This window comes from Falco biarmicus, chromosome W, assembly GCF_023638135.1.
Source record: "Falco biarmicus isolate bFalBia1 chromosome W, bFalBia1.pri, whole genome shotgun sequence".
Taxonomy (NCBI): domain Eukaryota; kingdom Metazoa; phylum Chordata; class Aves; order Falconiformes; family Falconidae; genus Falco; species Falco biarmicus.
In genome coordinates this window covers 6,114,509-6,140,980 of record NC_079310.1, presented here as the reverse complement: position 1 = coordinate 6,140,980, position 26,472 = coordinate 6,114,509, and the positions used below count along the sequence as shown (strand labels likewise).

Below are 26,472 nucleotides of genomic sequence, written 5' to 3'. Positions count from 1 at the left end.
CTGAAAATAAATTCCAGGAAAGGTGAAAAATGCTTTACCTGTTACAGTAAAAATGATAAGGGGGAGGCTTGCCTAGTTCAGAAAACCAATATCCCTTGGTCAGCAAGGCTGTGGGGATATTGGCAGAAAAAGTGAAATAAAATACACTCTGTAGTAGTTCTACTAATGTAAATCTGTGTGTTTTGCCATGACAGTGACTTGTCATGGGATGTGCAGATGAAACTCTGCATTGACAACGAAGTACAAGGAATAAGGTTGGTCAGGTGCCTCCTACCATAGTCAAGGGCAAGACTGGGTTGGCCTCTGTGTTTGCCACCAAGAAGAATCTTGAGCTCCGCTGTTGGCTGCAACCCAGCAGGCGTTGAGTGGTGGGAACATATGCCATGCCAGACCTTGATGTGAGGCATGGCCCACTCTGAGGCACTGATTTGGAAATTGGAAACTGCCTGGCCGACCATGAGGCCAGACGAGTAACAGAGGAGGTAGGAAAGGAGGAATTATCCTTAATACCAGATGATAAAATCCAAACTGTAAGTACAGATCAAGAGCCAAACTATTCTAAAGAAAACTTAAAGGTAATTCAGGACATGAATTATAAAATAAAATTAAGTAAGTGGATTTATTTAAGGGATGGTTGTATAGTGGTACCATCCAATTTAATGTGGACCACAGCCCTATTATTAATAAGACGCATTGGGGAGCTGATACTTTATATAAAAGTCTAAATCAGAAATTGAAAGGGCGAAACTTGTATACTGTAATAAAACAGGTGACTCAGCAATGTGAAATGTGTTTACGCAATAATCCCAATACAGCAAATAAAATAAAACTAGGGAACATTAGCAGAGGGAATGTTCTAGGGCAACATTGGCAGATCGATTTCTCAGAACTTCCTAGAAAAGGGGGGTATCGATATTGGTACTAATGGATACCTTTTCAGGTTGGCCAGAAGCCTTCCCATGCAGAACTGCTAAAGCCCGGGAAGTGACCAAAATACTACTCCAAGAGATAATACCTAGGTTTGGAGTCCCAGCGGTAATGTCCTCGGATAGAGGACCACATTTTGTGTCCAGAATAGTGCAACAGATTAGCCACCATCTAGGAATAGATTGGCAATTACATACCCCATACCGACCACAATCGAGTGGCCAGATGGAAAAGATGAATCATCTAATCAAACAACAGATTGTCAAGTTAGGCCAAGAAACAAATCTAACTTGGCCCCAGTCTTTGCCATTAGCTCTTACACGAATTCGAACTAGACCGAGAGCAAAAGAGGGGCTTAGCCCATTCGAAATATTATATGGACGACTCTATGGGGTACAAAAGGGGATGTCTTCACAGATTGGTGAAGAAACAATGACTTCCTATATGGTGGCACTAAACAAACAATTAATAAGAATTGAGAAGCATGTGATGGGAACACGCAGTAGGGGTCTGGATGGACCTGTTCACGATATACAACCAGGAGACTATGTATACGTTAAGTGTTTTGCAGATAAAACCCTGGAACCACAGTGGACCGGACCTTTTCAAGTCCTACTCACCACCTACACTGCAATCAAGGTTGAGGGACAGAATTCTTGGATTCACCATACCCGGATTAAGAAAGCCCCTGCAACTTCTTGGAAAGTAACCCCAGATAAAAAAGAACTGAAACTCAAATTTACTCGGACAAATGGGAACAATGTGGGTGGCAAGTAAGTGAACCTGAGCGGTTGCGGATCCACCATATGGGAAGGGCACTACAACAAACAATATAGAACAAGAGTCGGGGACTGAGCCAGTGGCCAGGCTCGCCCAACTTGTTATTAGTAAGCCCCAACTCAAACAAAGATATTTTTGATCAAAACAGATTTTAACGTTTAGATTCTTAAAATGATCAATAGTGGGTTTAAACCATTTGTGTTTTTTTGTACCCTCTCTCTTGCCTACAACCAAGAGCCTGATAATTGGCCTTGGAATCATGCTCAGAAAAAACACACTGGAATAATGGGAAAGGTGGACTCAAAGACGAAACTAGCTATGGTGGTTTTTTCTGAAAATGAGGTGTACCAAAGGAATCAATGGGATCGGGAGGATGTACACAAAGTCGACCGATTATGGGGAAAATTAGGAGATAAAAGTAGGATGTCAAACATATAATGAAAAGGATAACACCAAGATTTCGGGAGACACCCAGATTAATGTCAGAAAGGTAGATAAGGAATTTACCCTTCTAAATACAACCATGTGCTTTAATTCACGGGAATGTTGGCACAACTTTACCTTAACCGAGCCCATCTTTATAATATGCCTAGGAAAGGAATCCCCAAGAACAGCTCTGACTTATAAGATCAAAATAACAATCATGCTAACCACTGTTCCTACCACCACCACAGTTACAACAACCCCATTAACACTTGATCTTAAATTAACTAAACCAGATCCAAAGATTTATACAATTGGACCATATGTAATCAGAAATACAGGTCAGCAACAAATGTTGTTTAACCCAGAATGGTCTCTCAAAAGAACAGAGTTAAAAATACAAGTCAATGTTTCTGATGTTAAGCCATCCTGTTCCCCCTTCTTACGAACCTCTTATGAGGGATGGACAACTTGGTTAAGAAAAAGGGGAAATATTTATCGAAACAGAATAGTGAGAGATGTAACTGGAATGTTGGGAACAGGACTCGGAGTATTAAATTCCATAGACTCAGAGGTGATAATGAATAAACTAGCCGCCACCACGGCCGATCTATCAAAACTACAACAACCACTAAAATCTTCATTATTGGCATTAGGGGCACATCAATGGTTGATATCGAAGGTACTCCCCAGGTGGGAACAAATAAACATGGAAGATCATCAACTCATCACTAAGGCATTAGGTGGTTTACAGGATGACGTCGCCCTGGCTCTAAGTTGCATCCAAGCCCAAATGTGGATGCAATCAATAGCTGCATCCATAATAAGAGAAGGAGAGGAAGGCATATTTCCTACAGAAATTCGAAAGATGGTTTGGGACAGTGCTACGGAGGTAGAAAGAAAACTCCAGTCATGGTGGAATATGGTGAACTTTACCTATGACCCCAACACACACACCATCACAGCTTTTGTGTTAACCATACATAATGCAGTAATAATTACCATACACCCCATTGTAGCCCTTGGAATTAACCATAATGGGGTGCTCCTATACCCTTTTGAACATAGAACATGGGCCAGAAAGACAGGCAACAAGGGGCAAACAGTAGATTTAGAATCTTGTATTATGCGAGAACAGCAGGGCTTCCTCTGTGAAAGCAATACTATAATGGCTCAGGATACTTGTTTAGATACAGATCAGAAAATATGTCATTTCGAGGCCCGACCAAATGCAAACTTGAAAACAGTAATTATATATGCAGGGAAGGGATGTGCGTGTTTGAGAACTAAGTGTAACACAATAACCATAGATGGGGAGGTAAAAGAGACTGCACAGTATTCAAATTATTGTATTTGTAATTTTACTACTATCACAGGATGCGATTTTAGTTACTCAGCCCCAGTAGTGTCTCATCAATTCTTAAAATCCAATTTTACCCTATCACAGATAATAATTCCTACCCCCATAGGACTAAATATAAGCAGTATAAAAGAACTATTAAAACATGCAGATTTACAACGTATACTGGAAGAAACCAAAGAAAAGGGACATGAAACTCTTCTTATGATCCATCATGATGTAGAGGGGATCAAGAAAGTTTTAAAAAAGGTAGAACAGGATGGAAACCATAATTGGTGGGATACTCTCTTTGGCTGGTCACCCTCTGCAACAGGAATTCTTAACACTATGGTACACCCCATTGTGATCTTATTGATCAGTTTAGGAATTTCCTTAATACTAACCATTATGTTATATTTGTGGGTTTGGAGAATGTTTAAAAGGGTAACATTTATGTATGATGCTTTATATCATTCGGGAAGGCTGCTTAAGTAAAAGAATTTACTTAGTTTGATCGAAAAGGGGGGATTGATATGGAGAAATAATGTGAAATGGGGATAATGGACATGGATTGTGATTGTATGTGTCTGCTTAAGGAATGTGGGTATGGTGACTAGTCATGGGTGCGGTGACAACCACAGTTTTGAGGAGACGCCTGCCCCTCTGCCCCTCTTCCTCTAACAAAGGGGAGACGCCTGCCCTTCTTCCTCTAACAAAGGGGCTATTTAAAAGAGAATAAGAAAAGATGAGAGACATTCAAATGCTATCTAGAGGGAGGGAGTGCTAAGTCTCCTTGCTGGAAAAGATTGGGTGGTCACAATCACCTGAAGAAGATCGGGTGGTCACAAGGACATGAATCACCTGAAGAAGATCGGATGGTCACAAGAACATGAATCACCTACAAACCTGCAAGACCACCACATTCCAGGAAACGGACTGATAAGCTAATTAACATACGAAGCGGGGTTTAGGTAACAAATATGTATAGGCGTTAATTGAATATTCATTTGTTCATTGTATAAATGTGAGATGGTTCGTCACTTCGGGCATGCACGCTTGTGGAGGAGCGATCCCCCGTGCATCTGCGCGCAATAAACATACCTACTTTATAACTTTCGAGTTATAGAGTCTAATTCCGCACGTCACCTGCACACAGAACAAATGAACAGGCAACCCTATCTTTTAGCTGAGCATACAAATCAATCCAAACAAAAATAAAGGGCAACAGCCTGAGCTACATCATGTTTTTATCACACAACCAGGACAGACGCAGATTTACAAGGGACAAGAAACATGTGTGAAGGACTGCTTATTCTTCACACAAGTGCTCACAATATGCTCTGTGCCCCAGCTTTTCACATACTGATTTAAAGAACGTAGTCAAAATTTCGTAGCGACTAAGTATCCTTTAGTGGCAGCGCGGGATGCACAGGGGATCCTTCCGCCTAACATGCATGTCCAAAGTAACTAACTATCTTATATTTATACCATAAAACAATGACTATTCAATTAACGCCTATATATAGTCATTACCTAAACCTGCCTACTCTCGCTTTGTATGTTAACTAGCTTATCAGTCTTTTGTGCTTGCGCAAATTCTTCCAAGAATTGTGGGCAGGGGTCCTCGGGATGCTGGCGGTGGTCTTTGGGAGGAAGGCCGTTGATCTTCCTCAAGGTGTACTTTCACCTTTTGCCAGAAAATGCTGAGTTGGGTGACTTACCAGTTTCAACCAGCTCTTGCTAACTGTCTTTCCTCCTTGGGTGTGTTTTAGCTATGGATGCTGACAGATAACAGGATGTCCACAGCCTCACAAGGTGTCAGCAGACACAATACACAGGGGATGTCATGTACCTTATATTCATTATATTTTAACTACAAAATTCATTCTATCCTAGAGTGAGTTCATACAATATTGATATGGAGAAATAGTGTGAAATGGGGACAATGGACATCGATTGTGATTGTATATGTCTGCCCAAGGAATGTGGGTATGGTGACTGGTCATGGGTGCGGTGTCTCCTCACATAGCCACACAGCTTTGAGGAGACAACTACAGTTTTTAGGAGACGCCTGCCCTTCTTCCTCTAACAAAGGGGCTATTTAAAAAAGAATGAGAAAAGGATAAGAGATATTCCAATGCTATCTAGAGGGAGGGAGTGCTAAGTCTCCTTGCTGGAGACGATCAGATGGTCAGTCACAAGGACATGAATCACCTACAAACCTGCAAGACCACCACATTCCAGGCAAAGGACTGATAAGCTAATTAACATACGAAGAGAGAGTAGGTGGGTTTAGGTAACAAATATGTATAGGCGGTAATTGAACATTCATTTGTTTTATTGTATAAATGTGAGATGGTTCGTCACTTCGGGCATGCACGCTTGTGGAGGAGCGATCCCCCGTGCATCTGCACGCAATAAACATACCTACTTTATAACTTTCGAGTTATAGAGTCTAATTCCGCACGTCAATATCATACTGCTCTCAGAAATCACAGGCATATTTGGTCATTCATACTAATATTTTAAAGAAACCCAAAATAAACACATTGCCTTGCTAAAAAATAGTCACTAAGAGAGAATTAATTGTGATTAACTTTCACAATTGGCTTAAGCGAATCTTCGGGAATCTACATGATTCTTCGTCACCTACCTAGTCTCACCACCCTTAACAGCAACTAGTGCTCAGGTAGGCTGCAAGGTCAGACAGATTATATCTGCCTTCAGTGAAAGCTAACCTTCCAAGAAAACTTATCCTAACACAAAGCAGCAAGCTGATCCAGCTGACTCCCCAGCCACATGTACATTAGTGCCAGCAAGAATGAGCAGGTGGGAACATCCTCTTCTGCAACAGCTCAACTCCAGACCAGCTGAAGCTGGTTACAAACGTTTCACCCTCAGCCAAGCTGGAAAGTGACATCATTGTTCTATTTCAAAAGTGGTTTTTTGCTAACAAAAGCAAGACTATGCTTACGCTGTCATTACACCAATACTATTGCTGGTCACGCTGAGTAGCGTTGTTTGATTTTTCCCAGTTCTCAGTCTTGCATTTTAGTCAGATTGTAAGCATCTCTTTTCTATATTCATAGAATGCTTGGCATAAGGTTCTTCCATTCTAAGGCAATACAGATTTACTAATATATGCTAAGCCCTAAAGAAACATGGGCTCTTTAAAGACTAAGCTATCAAACTGGTATGTCTTCTTTCCAGGGGTGATGAGAACACATACTAGTCTTAGCACAAAACCTACTCACAGGTTGTGCAGTACAGGCAACACAAGTGGGTAATGGCCTCGCACATCCTCCTTGAAAGGGTCTAAAGAGAATCCAGGATGTAAAGAAACATCTGAGAAGTGAGCAGCAGTATAAGAAGGTTGACTGACTCCGAACTCTTATTTCCAGAGACAAGATCATACAATCAGGCACTCCACCTTGCTGTTAAACTCTGAAGCACTACTAGCTAATGGGCACACACCTTGATATCACCGAATCGTTCACTGCCAAAATCACATTTGTTAGTTTTTGTGTCTTGCCCTCCATGTTTAATTTTAGGAGGCTGGCAGACAGTTAACACATGTCAACAGATGACAAAGGATAGAGAAGTGAGAGCCTGCTAAAGGGCATCTTGACCACCCACACCATACCTGGCACAGAAACTACCAGACTCTGAAGGCAGACAGGGGTATCACATGCAGTTGACAGAAAACCAAATGCTTCTGAGACAAGAAACAGCACCTGGCTATTTACCGACAAGCCACTGAAACAAAGGTGAACGGAGGTGTCAATTACAGACATTAGAGGTTTATTTACACTGAGTTTTGTTCACTGTTCAGTGGACTTTGAGTTACAAACTAGGAGCATGACTTCTCATTCCCTCTGGGATCAGAAACAAGCAGCCTTGAGTCTTCATTACATGTGCAAAGCAAGAAGGTACATTAACCAGCAAAGCAAGTGGAAATTATTTTCCCCATAGAGAGTCCATATTCATAGATGAAAGAGTAACTAACTATCCATTGGATTCTCACCGCTACTACCCCAGGTCTACAAGACTAGATTACAATAGTATGAGATGCATAGAACAGACATGAGATCTCTTGAACAAATTAAGTCTAAGAAGAAACAAGAGCTGATGATTTACAGCAGGGCATCCAAGGCAACATATGAATCTACCAAAGAGAGAAAAGGTATCTGCTAGCATTCACAAAGCAACCCATTCATGCCTTGGAAAAGCCACCTGAGAAACCAGAAGAAAGCATTTGGTAAGGAAATTTTTAAACACAGATATACCCATCAGGCCTGCCTTGGGGGGGTGGGGGGGGAGAACCAACAAAAAAACCAACACACACCACAAAAATATTAGATTCCAGGCAATTATATTTCTCAAGCAACTGGAAACTAATAAGCTTCTTTTATTTAGGGAATGATTTATAGCTCTTGTATTTTTTCATCCTTAACTTCACAATTAGCAAAAGAATTAAGTCCTGAACACATACACAGAACTAAGGGAACAACAGAAGCTGCAAAGTTATTGGAACTTTTTAGGAGCTGCATTATTCTTTATCATTTCCCCAAAATAGCAAAAAAAACCCCAAACTTGAGCAATCTCATGTTCAGTGTTTTTGTTTGCCATATGTATCCTACATAAGTCTCAAAGTTTCTCTAGGAAGCTTGAACAGAAAACACCAGTTACAGGATCTTCTTCTGAAACTTCATGGTATCAGCCTTTGCTAATTGAGGTGTCATGATGACCCACCCTAAATAACGGCACCTCTCAGAGGTTTGCCTGCTCATCATTTGAATTTGAAAAACATTAAGCAGCCCATTGCATACAAGATCAAGGAGATTACAAATATTAATCCTGCCTTAGAAAAGCCCAGGCGATTGTGTTTGAATTTTTAGACACTTGAATGCTTGTATAGGTTCCATAATTCTAGATCTATTAGAAACAGCATGCACCTTTAAGAAACCCAAAAATTTTATTTACAGCTGGCCAACTGTGAGCACCAGGATCCACTAGATAACAAGAAAGTTATTTCATATACACAATCATACCCAGGGATATTTTTAAGGATAAAAAGTTATAATCCTCATTAAAAGTGAGCAATTGACGGAGAACTCCATATTCTCTTCAGCGTTTACAGTGACTAGTACTGTAAAGTGACTAAAAGCAAACCTACTCCTCTATGACAAGAGCGTATTTTTTTTGTTAGAAATAGTGAATCCTTCTGGCACAGCATAGCCAAAGGCAATTTATAAATTAAACACAAAAAGCTCTCAGGGACACATTCAAGCTTTGATTTACATAATGCAACAGAAAAATATAAACTTTAATTACATATAACTAATGTGGTAAACCCCATTGAAGTCAACCAAAATGTTTTAGATTTACTCCCAACTTAAATGCCACAAGCTCAGCATATGAGAATCAACAAGGGAATTCTTCTTTGTTAGGTTGCTTACTCAAGATAAGAGAAAAATCTTATTATTAGAGTGTAGAGTTTAACATCCTACTTGTTCAAATGTGAATGCAAAGCAACCAAGCTAAAGCTATTACAGTATTCATAATTCATATACAATCTTTCACAACACTGAAGTGACTTCTTTTGTAATCGCCATATTTTGGTTAATAAAAGACAAGGTCCATCTGTAACATTTAATCTACCTGTGGAAGCATACACTTCATTGCAGTGTATGCAGTGGAAGCAACAATACGGTTGTGACGTACAGAATTTAACTCAAAAGTTATAAAGTAAGTATGTGTATTGTGCGCAGATGCATGGGGGATCGCTCCACCACAAGCGTGCACGACCGAAATGACGAACCATCTCATATTTATACAAAAAAACCAAATGAATGTTCAATTAACGCCTATACATATTCGTTACCTAAACCCACCTACTCTCGCTTCGTATGTTAATTAGCTTATCAGTCCTTTGCCTGGAATGTGGTGGTCTTGCAGGTTTGTAGGTGATTCATGTCCTTGTGACCATCTGATCTTCTCCAGCAAGGAGACTTAGCACTCCCTCCCTCTAGATAGCATTGGAATGTTTCTCATCCTTTTTATAAATAGCCCCTTTTGTTAGAGGAAGAAGAACAGACTCTTTCTATCATTAGTTATTTCCTTAAAACTATATGGTTACGTGACCAATCACCACACCTACACTCCTTGAGCAGACATATAGAATCACAATCGATGTTTATTGTCCCTATTTCGCACCATTTCTTCATATCAGTTTAACCCCTCTTCAGTTCTGCAATTGTTTGGTCCCAGTTTTCTGCTACATTGCATTAACAACACATTTGCTCATTTATCTTTACTGTAGCAGTACTGGAACTACGGAGATTACAGAACACAGCAAAATTGTTGCAGCTCTATAAAACAGTCATCTTGCTAGAGTAAGCAAGATTTTCAAGAGCTTGTGTTTCAGCAGGAGTTTGTCTCCTGTAAACTGTTCCACAAACAGTGCTGGCTACTGACTGAGATGATGAACACACATGAAGAAAGGTGGCAAAGAGATTCTATTTCAGGCTTATTCCTGTTAAAAGACTCTTTTGTTTAAGAAAGAAGGCCTTGCTTCTTAAGAGCTACTGCATGAAAGCCTCCCACTGCGTAACTATGAATAACAACAAAACATCTGAAACTAAAAGAAAAAAACAATTGTCCCTTGCAAGACATCACTGAGCACAGCTTCTGTGCAAAAAACCCCCACAAACACAGCAAAAACTTAAGGCAAAGAAACAATCACACCAACTGATATACTCTGAGGTTTAAGAGCTACTTGATCTATACACTCCTTGCAATGCTCAATTCATTTCTGTGGCACAAACCAACTTGCAAAGAACAAATTTGGGATTTCGTGCTAATTCAATCAGAACTTCATACATGAAACCTCAGCCAATGAAGTTGGGCTACTAACTCTGGCAGAGAGAACATTATCTAAGAAGCATGGTCTCCTCCATTTATTAACCACGAGGTTTCAATTTTTGCTAAAGCATATAAAGGTACATAAGCAAGGGAAGTTATTTGAACACTGAAAAGAGATTGGGGGGGGGGGGGGGGGGGGAAGGTGATCACAAAGTGAAAAAACAAAGGATAATCCTGGAGACCTGAAATTCATTTTTTAAGCTTGGAACATTTCTAGCTACTCTGAAGAATACCTGGAGTTTAACCATAGTTTTTAGTTTTGTGGCAACTTTTCAAAGTCAGCAGCACAGAGCCATAGATAGAACCAAACCACATAACCCCAAGCATAAAGAAAAAAGCCTCACTAGCAACCTCTGCTAGGCACAATAGCTACCATTTAGCAAAGCTAGCACCGTTCATTAATGAGAAGATTCAACCCCACTGTTGCTCTCCATCCTGCAAACAGATGTAAATTGCTCTGTATGGATTAGACAGATGCTGCATGAGATACAGACCTTGCTTCAGGTTTCCAGCTATTTGCAGAGTACCATATTTCCAAGCAGAATGGGTGATCATTAAGCATTACCTTCATACAAAATTAACTGTGCATGATTTGGACTTCACTCCTAATTATTTGCTAATATTTTCCTTCACAATCTACATACTATAGTTATGGTAAGCATCATCTAGGGGTGGAATAATTAACAGAGGAAAGACAAGTGGTACTTACTGTGTTGCATTTTGTCCCACACACCACTTGTCGGTGGTTCAGCCACTGGGAAACAAACACTTTATTAAGGGTTCCGAGGGGAAATTCTCTCTCCTTCAGGAGGCTGGGAAGCTGCTGGGCTGCATATCCATGCAACAAGTGGTGATAGCTGGACTCATTCTGCACCCTGACTTCTCTACCTTTCAGGTAGTACACCAGAGACCTTTTCACCAGGGAGAGTCTTTTCCTTTTGTGAACTGAGTGATCCCATCCATACTGTGGAAAATAAACAAGGAAATTAGATAAAGCAACTAGAACAAACTTAAGACATGACCCTTCCAAATTCAAAGATATTCTCATCAAAATACTGAAGTCTTCCAAACTATCCATGAAATATCATACACGAAGACTGACTTGGAAATGCTGATACAGCCTTCAGCAACATAAAATTAAACATAAACATTTGCTAAAGAAGTAACGCTGCGATGACGCTGAAAACAGTCCATATTGGTAAGACACCGGATGCTTACAGAAATAAAGAGAAAACTGAGAAGCACTTAAGATAGAAAAGGACAGCCCCGACAGCTCCCTGCCATGAGCTCAGCATGATTTAAAGAACGTAGTCAAAATTTCGTAGCGACTAAGTATCCTTTATTGGCAGCGCTGGATGCATGGGGGATCCTTCCGCCTAACATGCATGTCCAAAGTAACTAACTATCTTATATTTATACCATAAAACAATGACTATTCAATTAACGCCTATATATAGTCATTACCTAAACCTGCCTACTCTTGCTTTGTATGTTAACTAGCTTATCAGTCTTTTGTGCTTGCGCAAATTCTTCCAAGAATTGTGGGCAGGGGTCCTCGGGATGCTGGCAGTGGTCTTTGGGAGGAAGGCCGTTGATCTTCCTCAAGGTGTACTTTCACCTTTTGCCAGAAAATGCTGAGTTGGGTGACTTACCAGTTTCAACCAGCTCTTGCTAACTGTCTTTCCTCCTTGGGTGTGTTTTAGCTATGGATGCCGACAGATAACAGGATGTAGACAGCCTCACAAGGTGTCGGCCAATAACAGGATAGCATTACAAGATGTTGACAAACACAATACAAATTGAGGATGTCATTATTCTATCCTACAGTGAATTCATACAATATCAGCAGGTTTGGGGGGTGACACTGCGGGAGCCGCCCAATACCGACTGCGCCCTTCGTCAGCCTCCTCCGGCTTGGCATCAGGTGGCCCCGCAGCATGGCTCAGCCTAGGGGCGACGGGGACACGACGGTTACGGACCGAACAACTGAAATTAATGGGGGTAGTGGCAGGAACCCGAGAGAACCCCCAGCGCCACCATGGCAGGGAGCGGGGACTGCCGGGGGTACTCTTCCCCACCACCCCTCGAAGACACCTTCCCCAGGCACCAGAACCCCATCGCCCTCCTTCCCCACCCCAGCCAAGCCAAGCACCAGGACACAGCAACCCCCAGTCAGGGTCATCCCGGAAACCGCACGTTCCGCCCCACCGGGGAAAAGGAATTCGGCCTCCCCCACCCCGCGACGCGATGCACCACACACCCGCTTCCGCCTCCCCAGCCTACCTGCTCTCCCTGTAGCCCCTCAGGCCCCGCGGAGACGGCTGCTACCGCTTTCCGCTTCCTACTAACTGTTTTCCGAGCCATAATAAGATGAGGAGAGGCCAAGAGCCCAGCTTAAACCCCACATGGAGCAGGAAGGGGAAACAGCTGTTGAGGAACAGGGCATATAAATGAAAACCAGATTCGGTCACTATCTCCGCCACAAGCCCCACCGACCGCGCTTCATGACGTTTTCTCCGGGATTTTTTTACGACAGTTACGTCGCGCCTTTGCGGCAGTTTCTCCGCCCTGCCCGGGAGCCTCGTTTCCTAGCAACCAGAGGAGGTGGGGCGGCGGACTGGCCCGCCCCCTTTGCGGTTGCCAGGGCAGTGGGGCCCGGTCAGGGGAGGGTTGGTGGGGCTCGAGGTGAATCTTTCTAGCTTCGTCCCGTGTCCGTTCCTTGTTACCTTGCATAGACCGGCAGGGCTGGCTGGCGGCCTCCTCGGGCCCCGTCAATTTAAGCATAGGAGAAGCACCGTCTAGCTGGTTTCTTTCTTCATTTACTTTTGAGCAACTGAAGCTTGCCAGACAATGCCTGGAGGGCAGGGATGGGTGTTATTTTGGCAGCCTGTGCTGCTCCTGAGAAAAAGCAGCTATATCACAGTCCCAAGAGTGAGGAGGAGTGGGCTGATGCCACAGTGCTGGGGAGACATGGGAAGGGTACTCTGGCAGCTCAAAGCAGCAGAATACACGGATTTGGTATCATTCACTGAGAGCCACCCTGTGAGAGTATTCCTGTTGATCCTAACGTGCACAATTTATACTGAAGTTTTCCATCTCTCCTGTGGGAAAATCTGACCACAAGCATAAACCACCTCCTCCTCCCATTCTACTGCCAGCCTTGAGGGGCCTGGTACTGGCTTCGCTTTGCAAAACTTTATTCAAGGTTTCCCTTAGAGAGACCCTTTTACCTAGCAGACAGCTTGGCTTTATCACCTGGCTTTTCTGAGTGAATACAAGGGTCCAGTGCACATTCCTTAGTGCATCATGAGGTGCTTAGTCAAACTTTGAAGTGCTCTATTCCACCAGGAAACTCCCTTATTGAAGGGAAATTAAAGGACATATTAAATATTTGTATTAAATATGCTGCTTTAAAACTGATGTGGATGGATATGTGATTTTTTTTATGTCCACATGGCTCATAAGTATCTTATATGCTTATAGAGGCAAAATTTTGAGTAACCCAAACCCAATGATTGCCATTTTGCAAGTGACATTGCAGAGAAAAGAAAAAGGAAGGGAGGAAAAGAGAAAAACATGTGACTTGCAGACAGACTGCAAAAAAAGCCAGCTCCTGACTACTTGAAATGTTCTGATGCCTCAATTCACGTGAAATCAGTAAACATACTATTTTCTTGATAAAGAAGTAATTTCTTTTAGGCCATATTTTTGTGTTTTCATCTAACAAACCTCAAAGACAAGGGTGCTGTGAAAAGCCAAACTGGAAAAAAACCCGCACCAAACTATAAAAGAACCCCACAGGCTTTCCAACTTCCCTGAGGATAAAAAGCTGTAGTGGGTTTGCATGGCAAGGTTTTGGTAGCAGGGGGCTATGGGGTGGCTTCTATGAGAAGAGGCCAGAAGCCTCTCTCACATCCAATGGAGCCAATGCCAGACAGATCCAAGACAGACTCATTGCTGAAAAATAAGTAATTGCCTTATCAAGTTGTTTTATTCCCCACATCACTTAAAAATTCCAAACAAGAAAAAAAAATAGTCTTACAGAAATCTTATTATGTTGATGCTGTCTCATTAGAATAGAGATAAGCATGTGGACTCTAGCACTTGGCTGGGTAACTAATATAGCTGCTTTTCTGGACTCAGTAAAAACGTATTCATGTTGAGTTAAAGCACTCTGAGGTGGATATTCCTAAATGACAAGTAGTGAGTATTGCCAAATTAAGGAACAACTGAGTTGGACGGGTGATGCAACTTTGGTGGCTGTGCTATGGATAACAGGCTGTGAGATGCAGTATGTCTTCTATGGGGTTAAGAGGCTTTTGTGGGGGCTTGGTAGGGGGAATCTTACTCCAACTTCTATCTAGGGTGTTAAGGAAAAAGAAGAAGAGACGGTACTACAATTAGCTAGACCTCTTCCTCTCCTTCCTTCCTTTATCCTACTTGTGTGCAGGCACTCCTGTGACTGCTGGCTTTGTAGGGTTGACCTTGTGTACCTGGCATATCTGCTCTGCGACAGCTTTTTTCAGGGAAGAAGGGGGGAAAAACCCTGTCCTGGCCTTCTCCTTTTCTCCATACAGAAGAGAGCTATGTGTGTAGCCCTGTACTAGCTATGAGGAAGGGAATGGGGCTGAGATGGTACACATGATAGCAGCATAGTAGAGTTGGACTGATTTATTCAGTGTTATGTGCAGGATGGTGTTAGGTTGCAGTACCACAGTAGTACTGATACTTAACTTCAGCTTTCTGTACTTGCAGGGCTGTGATTCAAAAGTGGCAGCGATGCTTTAGATCACCATTGCAATTGGGTGACAAACATTTTAGGCAAAACCTTAATTCTAAGCATAGGGATAGAGAAAACGTAGTCTTTAAACTTAGCTTTTGCAAGCTTGTGGTTTTAGTCCCAGAAACAAAACTGAAAGCGATTGCACCTTTCCTGTCTCACCAGCTGGATCTGGCCTGCAGTTTTGATACTTATTTTTTCCCCTGTGGATGCCCTGTGGAATAAAGAAGTCAGGGAAGAAGTTGCTTCTACTAATATCGGATGCTGAGTAAGTCAAGTGTAAGCTAAAACAAAGGTACCTGAAACTTCAAAGGGAAAACCAAAGAAGTATCAGTTGAAGATATGTGAATTAATAAATGTTACTTTCTCTTTAATGAATTGATCTTCGATTTTCCGAATATTTTAAGAGTCTACTGATCAGCTGGGAGACTTACTGTATAGTGTTTGTAGTGGGTTTGCATGGCAAGGTTTTGGTAGCAGGGGGCTATGGGGTGGCTTCTATGAGAAGAGGCCAGAAGCTTCCCTCATATCCAATGGAGCCAATGCCAGCCAGCTCCAAGATGGACTCATTGCTGGCCAAGGCTGAGCTAATCGGCAACAGTGGTAGGGCCTCTGTGACAGCATATTAAGAAGAGAAGAAAACAAAAAATCTGCGCCAGTGGGAGAGAGGAGTGAGACTGTGAGAGCAACAGCTCTGCAGACACCCAGGTCAGTGAAGAAGGAGGGGGAAGAGGTGTTCCAGGTGCCAGAGCAGAGATTCCCCTGCAGCCCATGGTGAAGACCATGGTGAGGCAGGCTGTCCCCCTGCAGCCCATGGAGGTCAACGGTGGAGCAGATAGCCACCTGCAGCCCATGGAGGACCCCACTCTGGAGCAGGTGAATGCCTGAAGGAGGCTGTAACCATGCTGGAGCAGGTTTGCTGGCAGGACTTGTGGACCCATGGGGGACCCACGCTGGAGCAGTCTGTTCCTGAATACTGCACCCCATGAGAGGGACCCATGCTGGAGCAGTGTGTGAAGACCTGCAGCCTGTGGGAAGGACTCATATTGGAAAAGGTCATGGTGAACTGTCTCTCATGGTAGTGACCCCATGCTGGAGCAGGGGAAGAGTGTGAGAAGGAGCAGCAGAAACAACATGTGATGAACTGACTGTAACCCTCCCCTTCCCTGTTCTGCTGTGCTGCTCGGGGGGAGGATGTAGAGAAATTGGGAATTAAGTTAAGCCCAGAAAGAAGGGAGAGGTGGGGGGGAAGGGAAGGTGGTTGGTGTTTGGTTTTTTTCTGTTTTGAATGGTAATGAACTTCCCCCAAGTCGAATCTGTTTTGCCTGTGATGGTGTGAAATGTGTTCATTTGATTCGTGTCAATATAGAACAATGCTAGGACCGCATGATGAAATGTAACCTTCTGTCTTACATACCCTTGTATAACCACACGCTTAAGAAAAACAGAGTGATCAATGTATATATGCGGCAAATGAAGAGACGGGACGCAGCTTGATGCAAGCAAATGTCAATTTATTGTACAGAAGCACGAGTTTATATACACTTTCAGAAGCTGCGCGTTTTAAACAGATTGGTTCTTGAAGCTAAGCATTACATACTAGGCAATCCCTGATTGGTGGTTAACTACCATCAATTAACAGCAAGGTGTTATCTTTCCTTGGCGCCATCCGTCTCCCACTCCCCTGTGCTCTGCAAACATGCCTCATCATGTTAATTGTTGTCTAGACAAGCTCGAGCACATTCCCCTCAGCTAACTGATTGCCATGCATGGTCCTAGTTTCCAGCCCGCTCCTGCATATATAGTTCCTGTATCTTGCAAAGGACATCTGGCTACATAGCTAGTTCCTGTATCTTACAAAGGACATCTGGTTACACACCCTGATATGCTGGCTAAAACTGGCTTGGCTGCTAACCGCACAGTGTTAAGTAAGAGAAGTTTACAGGGCGCATGCGTAAAATCTAGGGTCATCCTAAGGGTGAGCCGAGGAAGACTGCTGACTTCATCCACCGACCACCAGATAGGAGTTAAGACGACCCTCGGAGATAGAAAGAGCATGCGCCATGAAGTACATGCCTATTCCAAGGATACATTTACATAAACCAACCCTTTCTTAGAAAAAGCTATGAATATGTATTAGTTTAGGAAATGTAAACCTAAAATAAATTTTGTACGGTGCGCATCTTGGTGGAGCGGAGACTCCCGGCGCACCCAGCGCTGTTTGCTTGCCTCTATTTGCTTAATAAAATGCAAACTTTGATTGTAATCCTATTTTGGGACTAAGTCATTTATCACAATGGTAGTGGCTGAGTGATCTCCCTGTCCTTATCTCTACCCACAAGCCTTTTATTATATTTTCTCTCCCCTTTCCAGCTGAGGAGGGGAGTGATAGAGTGGCCTTGGTGGGCACCTGGCATTCACCCAGGATCAAGCCACCACAAAAGCTCAAGGGATAATTCTAGTTTGGCTGCTTTCAGTTGTGATTTACCATGATTTATCCCCCTTTCCACATTCTCCCTTACTCACACACAACTGCCACCTAAATTTTGGAAAAAAACCCCTCCATTTCAGATCAAGGCCCTTTCAATCTGGTCAATGCTAAATCTGGTCTTGGAGGGTAAACACCGTGCTCCAGTGCATTCCATTAGGAGTGCCCCTTCAGCTTTGCTGGGCTGGTACCAGCTCCTCCTGAAGGATGAGATCAGGTGTCAAGGGGGCCATGGCCACTGAGGGAAGGGGCTGAGGCATATGGGGTGAAATGCCCCCTCTAGGCCCGGCTCGCCACCTTCATCCAACCCCCTAGGGAGCCTGTCGCTGTGCCCAGGTGGGAGAGGGGCAGGAGGTGCTGGAGGAGCCTCTGGGCAAGGCCAGAGCCAGGGACAGTGCCAAGAGCCACCAGACATGTCCCCCCCCTCCTCGGGGAAGGAGGAGAGGCGTCCCTCGCCCCGCCCCTCGCCCCGCTGAAGTGACGTCACTGTGAGCATCTCCCGATTGGACCGGCGGGGGCAGGTGACCTCGCGGTGTGACGCCAGTGCGTTGCCGGGGAGGTGAAGTGGAGGGCAGGTAGATAAGATGGCGTTGTCTGATCGTAGAGTTGGAGATATGTTGTTGGTTTTGTAGGTATGGGTGGTGGATAGTGACCCCGGGGACAGCTGGAGCCGTCAGGCACCGCAAGGGTAACGAGTGGGCCGGTAGGGGGTGGGGATGCTAATTTTCCTTGTAGGGGGGGCCTGGGTAGGGAGGCGCAGCCGGCTGCTCCTTCGGTCCTCCACCCCACCGCTGGGGCAGGCTTCGCTGCTGTTTCTCTTTGTCCGGGGCGAGGGACCCTCCGCGCCCCCGTCTTGATTCAGCACGTGTGAGGTGCTGGCGGGGTGGCTGCGGGGCTGCTGGCCTCCCGGGGGGGCTCGCAGGCTGGGGGCCCCTCCCCCGGCCGCGGAGGGGTGCGAGCCGATGGGCGCCGCGGTAGCGTGTGGCTTTGCTCCCCGTCGTCGCGGCTTCTCGGTGCTGCCTTTAAAAGTACTGTTTAATGGAGATGAGAACCTGTGTGTTCAGCTCAGAGGGATGGAGTCCTCGCGCTGCGTCCTGGGGTGGACCCGAGGAGCAGAGGGAGGTCAGGCAAGTAGGGTTGATGCTCCTTTCCGTATGCTCTTCTGCTTTCCAGCAGTTTTGGGGACTGTCTGAGTCAAAAGAATGCCTTTTCTGTTTAATAACCTTCGATGAATTTGCTTTCTAAGAGCTGAATGATATTAAAGTCTTAGTAAATGGTTAGTGTCTGTGATGTTTAGAGTTAAGGTCCTCCCCATGGTAATTAAATCTTCTGTGAAGAGCTGAAACTTCTGCTTTTCTTTGGGGGATGGGTGTAGGGGTAGGGGTGGTGCATGTATGGTTTTTGTCAAACCTGCTTTCAGGTAACTTGTTAATTTCTGGCTCGTTTTGTGTAAACCATGGTACTCGCCTTCCCTGTGTCACTTGTGACTTCAGATTTCTACTGTATTCAGTCTTTACTTGTGTCTTTTAGGCTGAAGAACCAAAATCTTGTTTACTTCACGGGTCATAGCCATCCAGATCTCTGTTCATGCTTATTATCTATTTCTGGATCTTTTTCAGTTAGCTGTTCTGTTTTTGAATGGGGAAAAGGATTATATCTCTCTCTGCATTTGAGTTGCAGAGGTACCATGGATGTATGGTGCAAGAATATTTCGGTTTTGTAGTTTTTAACTTCCTGGTAATGCCTTGTGTTCTGTTTAGCTCAGTACTTACTAGAAGCAAAACATTTAATGCTTCTGTGAAGCTATTTAGCATAATTTAAGAACTATTTTCCTGAGTTTTGATAGCTCAAAATCTATAATTTTAAAGGGAAAGTTAGGATTGCCTTGTTTTTTAATTAGTAATAGAAATTACAATAGATGGAAATAAGTAATTGCCTTATCAAGTTGTTTTATTCCCCACATCACTTAAAAATTCCAAACAAGAAAAAAAAATAGTCTTACAGAAATCTTATTATGTTGATGCTGTCTCATTAGAATAGAGATAAGCATGTGGACTCTAGCACTTGGCTGGGTAACTAATATAGCTGCTTTTCTGGACTCAGTAAAAACGTATTCATGTTGAGTTAAAGCACTCTGAGGTGGATATTCCTAAATGACAAGTAGTGAGTATTGCCAAATTAAGGAACAACTGAGTTGTGACGGGTGATGCAACTTTGGTGGCTGTGCTATGGATAACAGGCTGTGAGATGCAGTATGTCTTCTATGGGGTTAAGAGGCTTTTGTGGGGGCTTGGTAGGGGGAATCTTACTCCAACTTCTATCTAGGGTGTTAAGGAAAAAGAAGAAGAGACGGTACTACAATTAGCTAGACCTCTTCCTCTCCTTCCTTCCTTTATCCTACTTGTGTGCAGGCACTCCTGTGACTGCTGGCTTTGTAGGGTTGACCTTGTGTACCTGGCATATCTGCTCTGCGACAGCTTTTTTCAGGGAAGAAGGGGGGAAAAACCCTGTCCTGGCCTTCTCCTTTTCTCCATACAGAAGAGAGCTATGTGTGTAGCCCTGTACTAGCTATGAGGAAGGGAATGGGGCTGAGATGGTACACATCTCAGGAGTCAGGTTTCTGGACCAATCCAGCAGACCATCTCGTCTAATTCTATCACACTGGCAGCCAGAGGAGTTTTGGCTGGTGCTGGTGGCATGTGATATAATGTCACAGAAGGCATCGCCTTACTTGTCCTCATCCTTTTTAATTGTATAAGCCTGTGGTTTTATGTTGCTTCTGCAAACTTTATGGATTGGCAATTCAGAACATTCAATGTTGTTGTCAGTGTCCAGTTTCTATATCATAAGTTTTTGACATTGGCTTATTCCTGTGTGTCCTGGTTTCAGCTGGGATAGAGTTGATTTTCTTCTTGGTGGCTAGTGCAGTGCTGTGTTTTGGATTTGGTGTGAGAACAATGTGGTTGGGGACAACTTGGTTTCTCAGGCCTTGCTGGTGGGAGGGCTGGAGGGGCACAGGAAACTGGGAGGGGACACAGCCAGGATGGCTGTCCCAAACTGACCAAAGGGATATTCCATACCTTGGGATATCATGCTTGGTATATAAACTCTGTGTGTGTATTTGTGTTGGTCAGGGCTGCCGGTTGATGCTCAGGGACTGGCTGGGCACTGGTCAGTAGGTGGTGAGCACTTGTGCGTCATTAGTTTTCTCTATTCTCTTTGGATTTTATTCCTCTCCCCTTCTCCCTCCTTTCCATTATAACTGTTACTGTTGTTCTTTTTATTTTCTCTCAACTGTTTAACTGTTCTTATCTCAACCCTAGTCTTGCATTCCTTTCCAATTCTCCCCACCCCCCTGGGTGAGGGGGGAGTGAGCAAATGGCTGTGTGGCACTTAATTACTGGCTGGGGTTAAACCATGACACTGTGTTTTACAGTTGGTGCTGGGTTGAATATTCTGATAAATTGCCAGTCTACTTGACTTATTGATAAAAGCTAAAAGATTGAGTTTAATTTTGCTTGCTGTGTTTGTGACAGTGTAAAAAGAAGCAGTTGTATTGTGCTTCTCAAAGTACCTTTAGGCTCTTTATTGGGAAGAGAGGGAATAAGTTAATTTATCCCTTAAATCAGGTGTGAGTTGGAGTTGTGTAAACAAAAATGGATGGAAAAGTTGTGGTAGTATAAAATAACTTTGCACTTGAGGGGGTAATGAACCATAAAGATTTTGGGGGTTGACTTCTATATTACATACCTCAGATTTGTGAGCTCCTTTATAAACCTAGATTTGTTAATGAAGCTGTAATTCTGTCAGTGGTCATTGGCTGGCAGGGCTTTGTACCTGCAATTACTTTTACAACTAAGCATATAACTACATGAAGTATCATCCTCTAGATACTGTTCTGAGAAGTAATTTAAAGAAAATGTTTGGGTAAGAAAATTATTTATCAATTTTTAATCAGACAAATATTTGTTATTTTAATCTGAAGAACTTTCAGACTTTGAGTTGGGGGGAAGATGCATTTCAGGACTCCTACAGCTGATAAAGAGTCTCGTGCTTGTGCAAATGCAAAATGCAATTCCTTTAAGCCAGAAAACTGTCTGGAAGAACAATTGCTAGATTCTGATTAGCATCTTAACAGAGGGCAATTTTCAGAACTGCAGTTATAGGCTTCTTTCTTGTTTGTAGGAGTAATTTCCGTTGACTTACCTGGAAAACTTTTGATAGCTGGTAAAAAGCTCATAACACATTCCTAGACTACTAAGCACAGGCACTTGGTGATGTAACTTCTTTACAAAGAAGTTATGTTACTAATGATGGTTAAAAACTTGTCACTCGTAACTAATGCTGTTGAGTTTTTCTCAATTTGTATGCAAAGGGAAAGCTAGCAAATTCAAGTTTGGACACAAATGTAATACTATTATGTTCTGTAATCCCTTCTGTGTGAAGATCTTCAACTGGAAAAACCTTAATAAATACAGCTTAAAGAATCCACAAGCATATTATGGGATGCAAGATAAATGAAGGTAGACAAAGGTGGAGAAGTTGAATGTGATATGAATGGCTAGGTGGTCTAAGCTGCTTTTGGAGCTGGACTCTAGAAATAAACGTTTGGTTGACAGAATGGCTGTGCTACATCTGTGTGACATGTCATCCTTCTCATTCCTGAGCTTTCATATTGCATATGCAAGTACTATACAGTTCTGAAGGTTTACCTGTCTCTTGGGATGTTTTGTATGTTATGGTATTGGACCAATGAAGAACTGCTTTTTCTCCCAAGGAGGTGAACACTTGAAATACACCAGTATTCAGTGCAGGGATCTAGCTATACTCTGAATAAATTGATTGTATTGAGTAATGTAAAGGTCTCTTTCCCTTCAAGTTGGGAGAGAAGAAGTTGTGTATCCATCTTACTAAAGCCTTCTTCAAGACATATTTCTCTTGTAATTTGACATTACTGCAGGAATGTAAATGTGATGCTCCTGTCCTGTCCTTAGGCAGCACTGGATTTATTTGCTGAAGTAAGCTGGATTGAATCAGATACATGGGTGATAAGAGATAGGCTGGGACTGATTCTTAGGTTACAGGAGAAAATCTGATATTTCAGTTGAGGAATAGTCAACCCATAGTCTTTCTAATTTCTTTCTTTTTAAAAAAACCCCAAACTCAACAACTTGTTACTTTGTCATAGTAATGATAATGATGGTCTGCTGAGGAGAGTTCTCTGTACTGTTAGTCCCATATTGTTGTCCATCTTTTAGATGTTTGGAGAGGAGAAGCTGTGGGTATTACTGTTGGATGGTTGTGGGGCAGCCTTATCTAGCAACCTACTCTGGTCTAATTATAAAATAGAAGTAAGGATAGATTGCTGAAGTTGAGTCGGATCTGTTAAAATTTCCTGAGGAAATTAAGCTAATGCGTTTCTGAAGGCTGCTTTTGCACTTGAAATGAGCTATTTCTGTTCAGTTATTCATTGCTTTAAGTGTTTCAGGGGTTGCATTCATTACTGTAGCTGCTGAAGAAATTTCTTATATGCAGGAAAAATGTTTATTCCACTGAGCGAGACTGGATATACAGTGTATAGCAAAATTATAGACTTAAATTAATTTGAAATAGTAACTTAGAAATAAAATTTGGACTAAATCCAGTTTTGTATTATCAATCCAGAAGAACATCCTTAAGGCTTTTATAGTAAGATGAAAAGCTGTATGGGAGTGACTTCATAGGGAAAATTGGGGCATAAAAGATATTGGTCCAAAGTTGAGAGAATGCAGTGAGATTCTTGGTGTAGTTGTGGAGCGTGGTGTTTGGGTTTTTTTGTTGTTTTGGTTTTTTTTTTTCTCCTCTTTCCTGTTGCTTGTGGCTTCCATTCTTGAACTCTTCAATCCATTGTTGGACTGTAGGCTGAACCATATTTCCATTTAAGCAGCCCTAAATAGAGGGACTTTTGCTGTTTGAGAAATCCAAAATCAAGAGATGGATCCAAAATAAAGGAAGATGTTTTTGCTTAGGACTGGAGTGTGCTGCCTTCAGGTAGTGCAGGTCACTGAAGTTTTCTAATATACAACACAGCAAGCAGCTAATTTACTTATCATATTCTGTTTTTTGTAATATATCCGCTATAGTTGAGGGCAACCTCAGTTTGACTTCTCTGCACAAAGATAAGTTTCTACTTTTCTATGCTAGACAAGTTTGCTCAAGACAACTTCCTGTGTTACCAATTAATTCAATTCCAGAAGTGTGCTTGCTGTGGGTACTACCACTTTGCTGAGCCTGTTCAGGTGTCTGCTGCTGTTTTCATATGTCAGAGTATTTTATCCCCATCCCCACCCACCCCCCCAGCTGGTAATGATATTTCTGTTCTTATCTATTTTTTTAAAGAGCAGAACTTAATCTTTGCTACCAGCTCTGGTCTTCCCTAAAGTTAACAAACCTTTTCAATAAATAATTAAGGTGTAAGTATTCACTTTAAAACAGTTTCCTGCTCTTTATGCTCTGTTATGCAACAGTTCCACATTTAATGAAAATAAGTGAAATTTGCTCATCTAAAATGACCCCTGGTAGTGAAATTTAATTCGGTGTTGACTACTGATAATATTTCCCATCTAGGGTGGGAAAGCATGAAAGCAGGCTTAACTGGTACTGTATCTGGAGATGAAACAAGATTGGTTCTTATTTAGGCATTACTGCAATGGGACCATATTTTTATTAGATTTATTTGCTTTTTTTTATATTTCAATTTGATTCCTTTGTTCTGTTGAGTTAGTCTGGGAAGGAGTGTGTCCTTGCTGAGACCTCAGCTCGATGAACATATGAAAATAGTTGAAGTGAGTGTTCACCTTGAACAGTGATGAGTTGTTTTGGTGGGTGTTTCTTCCTTGTCTGTAAACTGTTTGGGTGGGGTTTTTTTGTCCTTCAGTGAAACAAAACTTGAGATCTCTTCAGACATGTATTTCTGTATGTGCTTGTTTTCTTGTCTTGGTCTTGATAAGAAGTTGGATGAAGACAGATACCTATTGGTTTAGTAGGAGCGACACGAATTAAGGACAAAATGAACCAGCATCGAAAGCTGAAACTGTATCAGTGACACATTGATGGGTGGAAGAAGATGCATAAAACTCAAACTATCTCAAACCTTCCTGATTTTTTTCAAAACATGCCTCAAAGCTTGTTTTACCTTTGTCTTGACAGCACTAATGTGAGAAATGTAAATTCCATCTTAGGTGCTACAGATGTGACATTCTTCATATGTTTACTTGACTTTTTTGGGGGCTTATGTTGTCACTTTGCAGAAAAGTGTTTTGGTGAGCATGCTTTTCCAGGTATGCTGTGATCAGCTCTTAGGTGTTTCAGTAATAGGAAACTTCTAGAACTTCTGTTTTCATGTATCTCAAAGTGTATATTTGGTGAAAGAGTAACTTCTAGTGAATAGGGGTGTTTCCTGGAAAGTGGGCAACACTGAGAGATGAAACTGAAAGAGGGTAGATTTGGATTGGACATAAGGAAGAAATCTTACTTATAATGAGGGTGGTGAGACATTGGAACAGCTTGCCCAGAGAAGCTGTGGATGCCCCATCCCTGGAAGTGTTCAAAGCCAGGTTGGATGGGGCTTTGAGCAACCTGGTCTAGTGGAAGGTGTCTTTACCTGTGGCAGAGGGGTTGGACTAGATGATACTTGAAGGTCCCTTCCAACCCAACCCATGGAAATATTATGGAAATAACTGGTGGCTTCTAAATTAAGTGAATTTGCAGGAAACTTGCATTCTCAGAATATAGCTCTTTTAGTTGAGAGAAATGAGGTATGTTAGTGGAAAACAGGGATGTCAGATGGCTGGAAAAGTTTGGCGGTTTAAACCACGTTATGGGAGAGATCCTGTAGGGAGTGGGAGAAGGCTGTTGGTGGCCTTATATGTATTTAAACTGCTTGGACTAAGGGTGAAATCAGGATTTGAAGCAGTGGCTTCCATGCAGAGTTCAAGGTTTTAGCCTGCTTACTGCAGGGCAGGCGGAGTGAGTTGTTTGTAGGTGGAATAGTTAATTTAACCGGCTGCGTTTTCTGTCAGTACTGTACTGAGTTTTGCTGGGGAAACATTAAATGTGTTGTGAGAGTAGGTAGTGCATGTGACCCTAGCATAAGAATAAAAATTGATGAATCTATAGTAGTCTAACATGGATCCCATTGTTCTTGTACACGTGTGTTTTGGTTGAGTTCAAATACATAAAATAGTAAGTGATGTCTGACCTGCTAGCTGATTCTATTTTTCCATTTTAAAAGCTTTGTCTGACTTTATTTCCAGTGACCATTGAAAATTGAATGGAAACTCCATACTAGTGCTTGCTTCAAGGAGGGTCTTAGAACAAGAGCCTTAAGGTACCTTATCTCCTGGATTGCAGTAGATATACTTAAATATTTTTTTTCTGTTAAGGCTAGTGAAAGTGATGCTTCTTCCCCCCCCCCTTTTTTTTTCCCCCTGCAGAAAATGTAGTTGCAATGTGTCAAATCTAGTTTTACAATTTTATCCAAAGAGCTGTTATCAGTGGCTCAATGTCATTGTGCTTTATGGAAGGGGAGTATCTCTGTGCAGCTGATTGCTTGTTGTTTGCAAAACTGCTAGAGGTACAAAGTAGAAGCAGTTGCTGCAGATTTTGGGGTGATGACATCTATTTGGAGACTGTAGTAAATGAAAATGGAATCTGTTTTGTACTGTAGTAAACTGTGATCAGCTTTTTATTGTCAGCATCTGTAAGATATCTCAATTGCATAGCAATAACTAAATGCTTACGTAGGTGGGAAGCTTTGATATGAGAATCTTA

General features: G+C 42.5%; 2 protein-coding genes across 15 annotated transcripts in view; one reads left to right on the top strand and one right to left on the bottom strand.

The window, feature by feature from the left end:
* Positions 1-10,531: 10,531 nt before the first annotated feature.
* On the bottom strand, positions 10,532-12,928 carry LOC130142076 (DDB1- and CUL4-associated factor 12-like). 3 transcript variants are annotated; one of them, XR_008819286.1, is made up of 3 exons: positions 12,677-12,928; positions 12,046-12,340; positions 10,532-11,357 (listed from the first exon to the last, which is right to left on the bottom strand). XR_008819286.1 is itself a non-coding variant. In XM_056323523.1 (2 exons), the coding sequence occupies exons 1-2, from the start codon at positions 12,755-12,757 to the stop codon at positions 11,055-11,057; spliced, it is 384 nt and encodes a 127-aa protein (XP_056179498.1). In that variant the 5' UTR covers positions 12,758-12,928; the 3' UTR covers positions 10,532-11,054. The 3 variants fall into 3 exon arrangements, 1 of the variants encoding a protein (XP_056179498.1); XR_008819287.1 differs by having other exon boundaries at positions 12,232-12,340; XM_056323523.1 differs by lacking the exon at positions 12,046-12,340.
* Positions 12,929-18,154: 5,226 nt separating this feature from the next.
* Positions 18,155-26,472, top strand: part of LOC130142135 (ubiquitin-associated protein 1-like) — a 36,635-nt gene continuing 28,317 nt past the window's right edge. For 6 of the 12 annotated variants that reach the window (XM_056323590.1, XM_056323588.1, XM_056323582.1 and 3 more), the window contains exon 1: positions 18,243-18,349. The gene's annotated coding sequence lies outside the window, so the exon portion shown is untranslated. Of the gene's footprint in view, positions 18,350-18,398; positions 18,789-26,472 lie in introns of those variants that run through there. The other 6 variants (XM_056323586.1, XM_056323584.1, XM_056323583.1 and 3 more) reach the window with 6 other exon arrangements.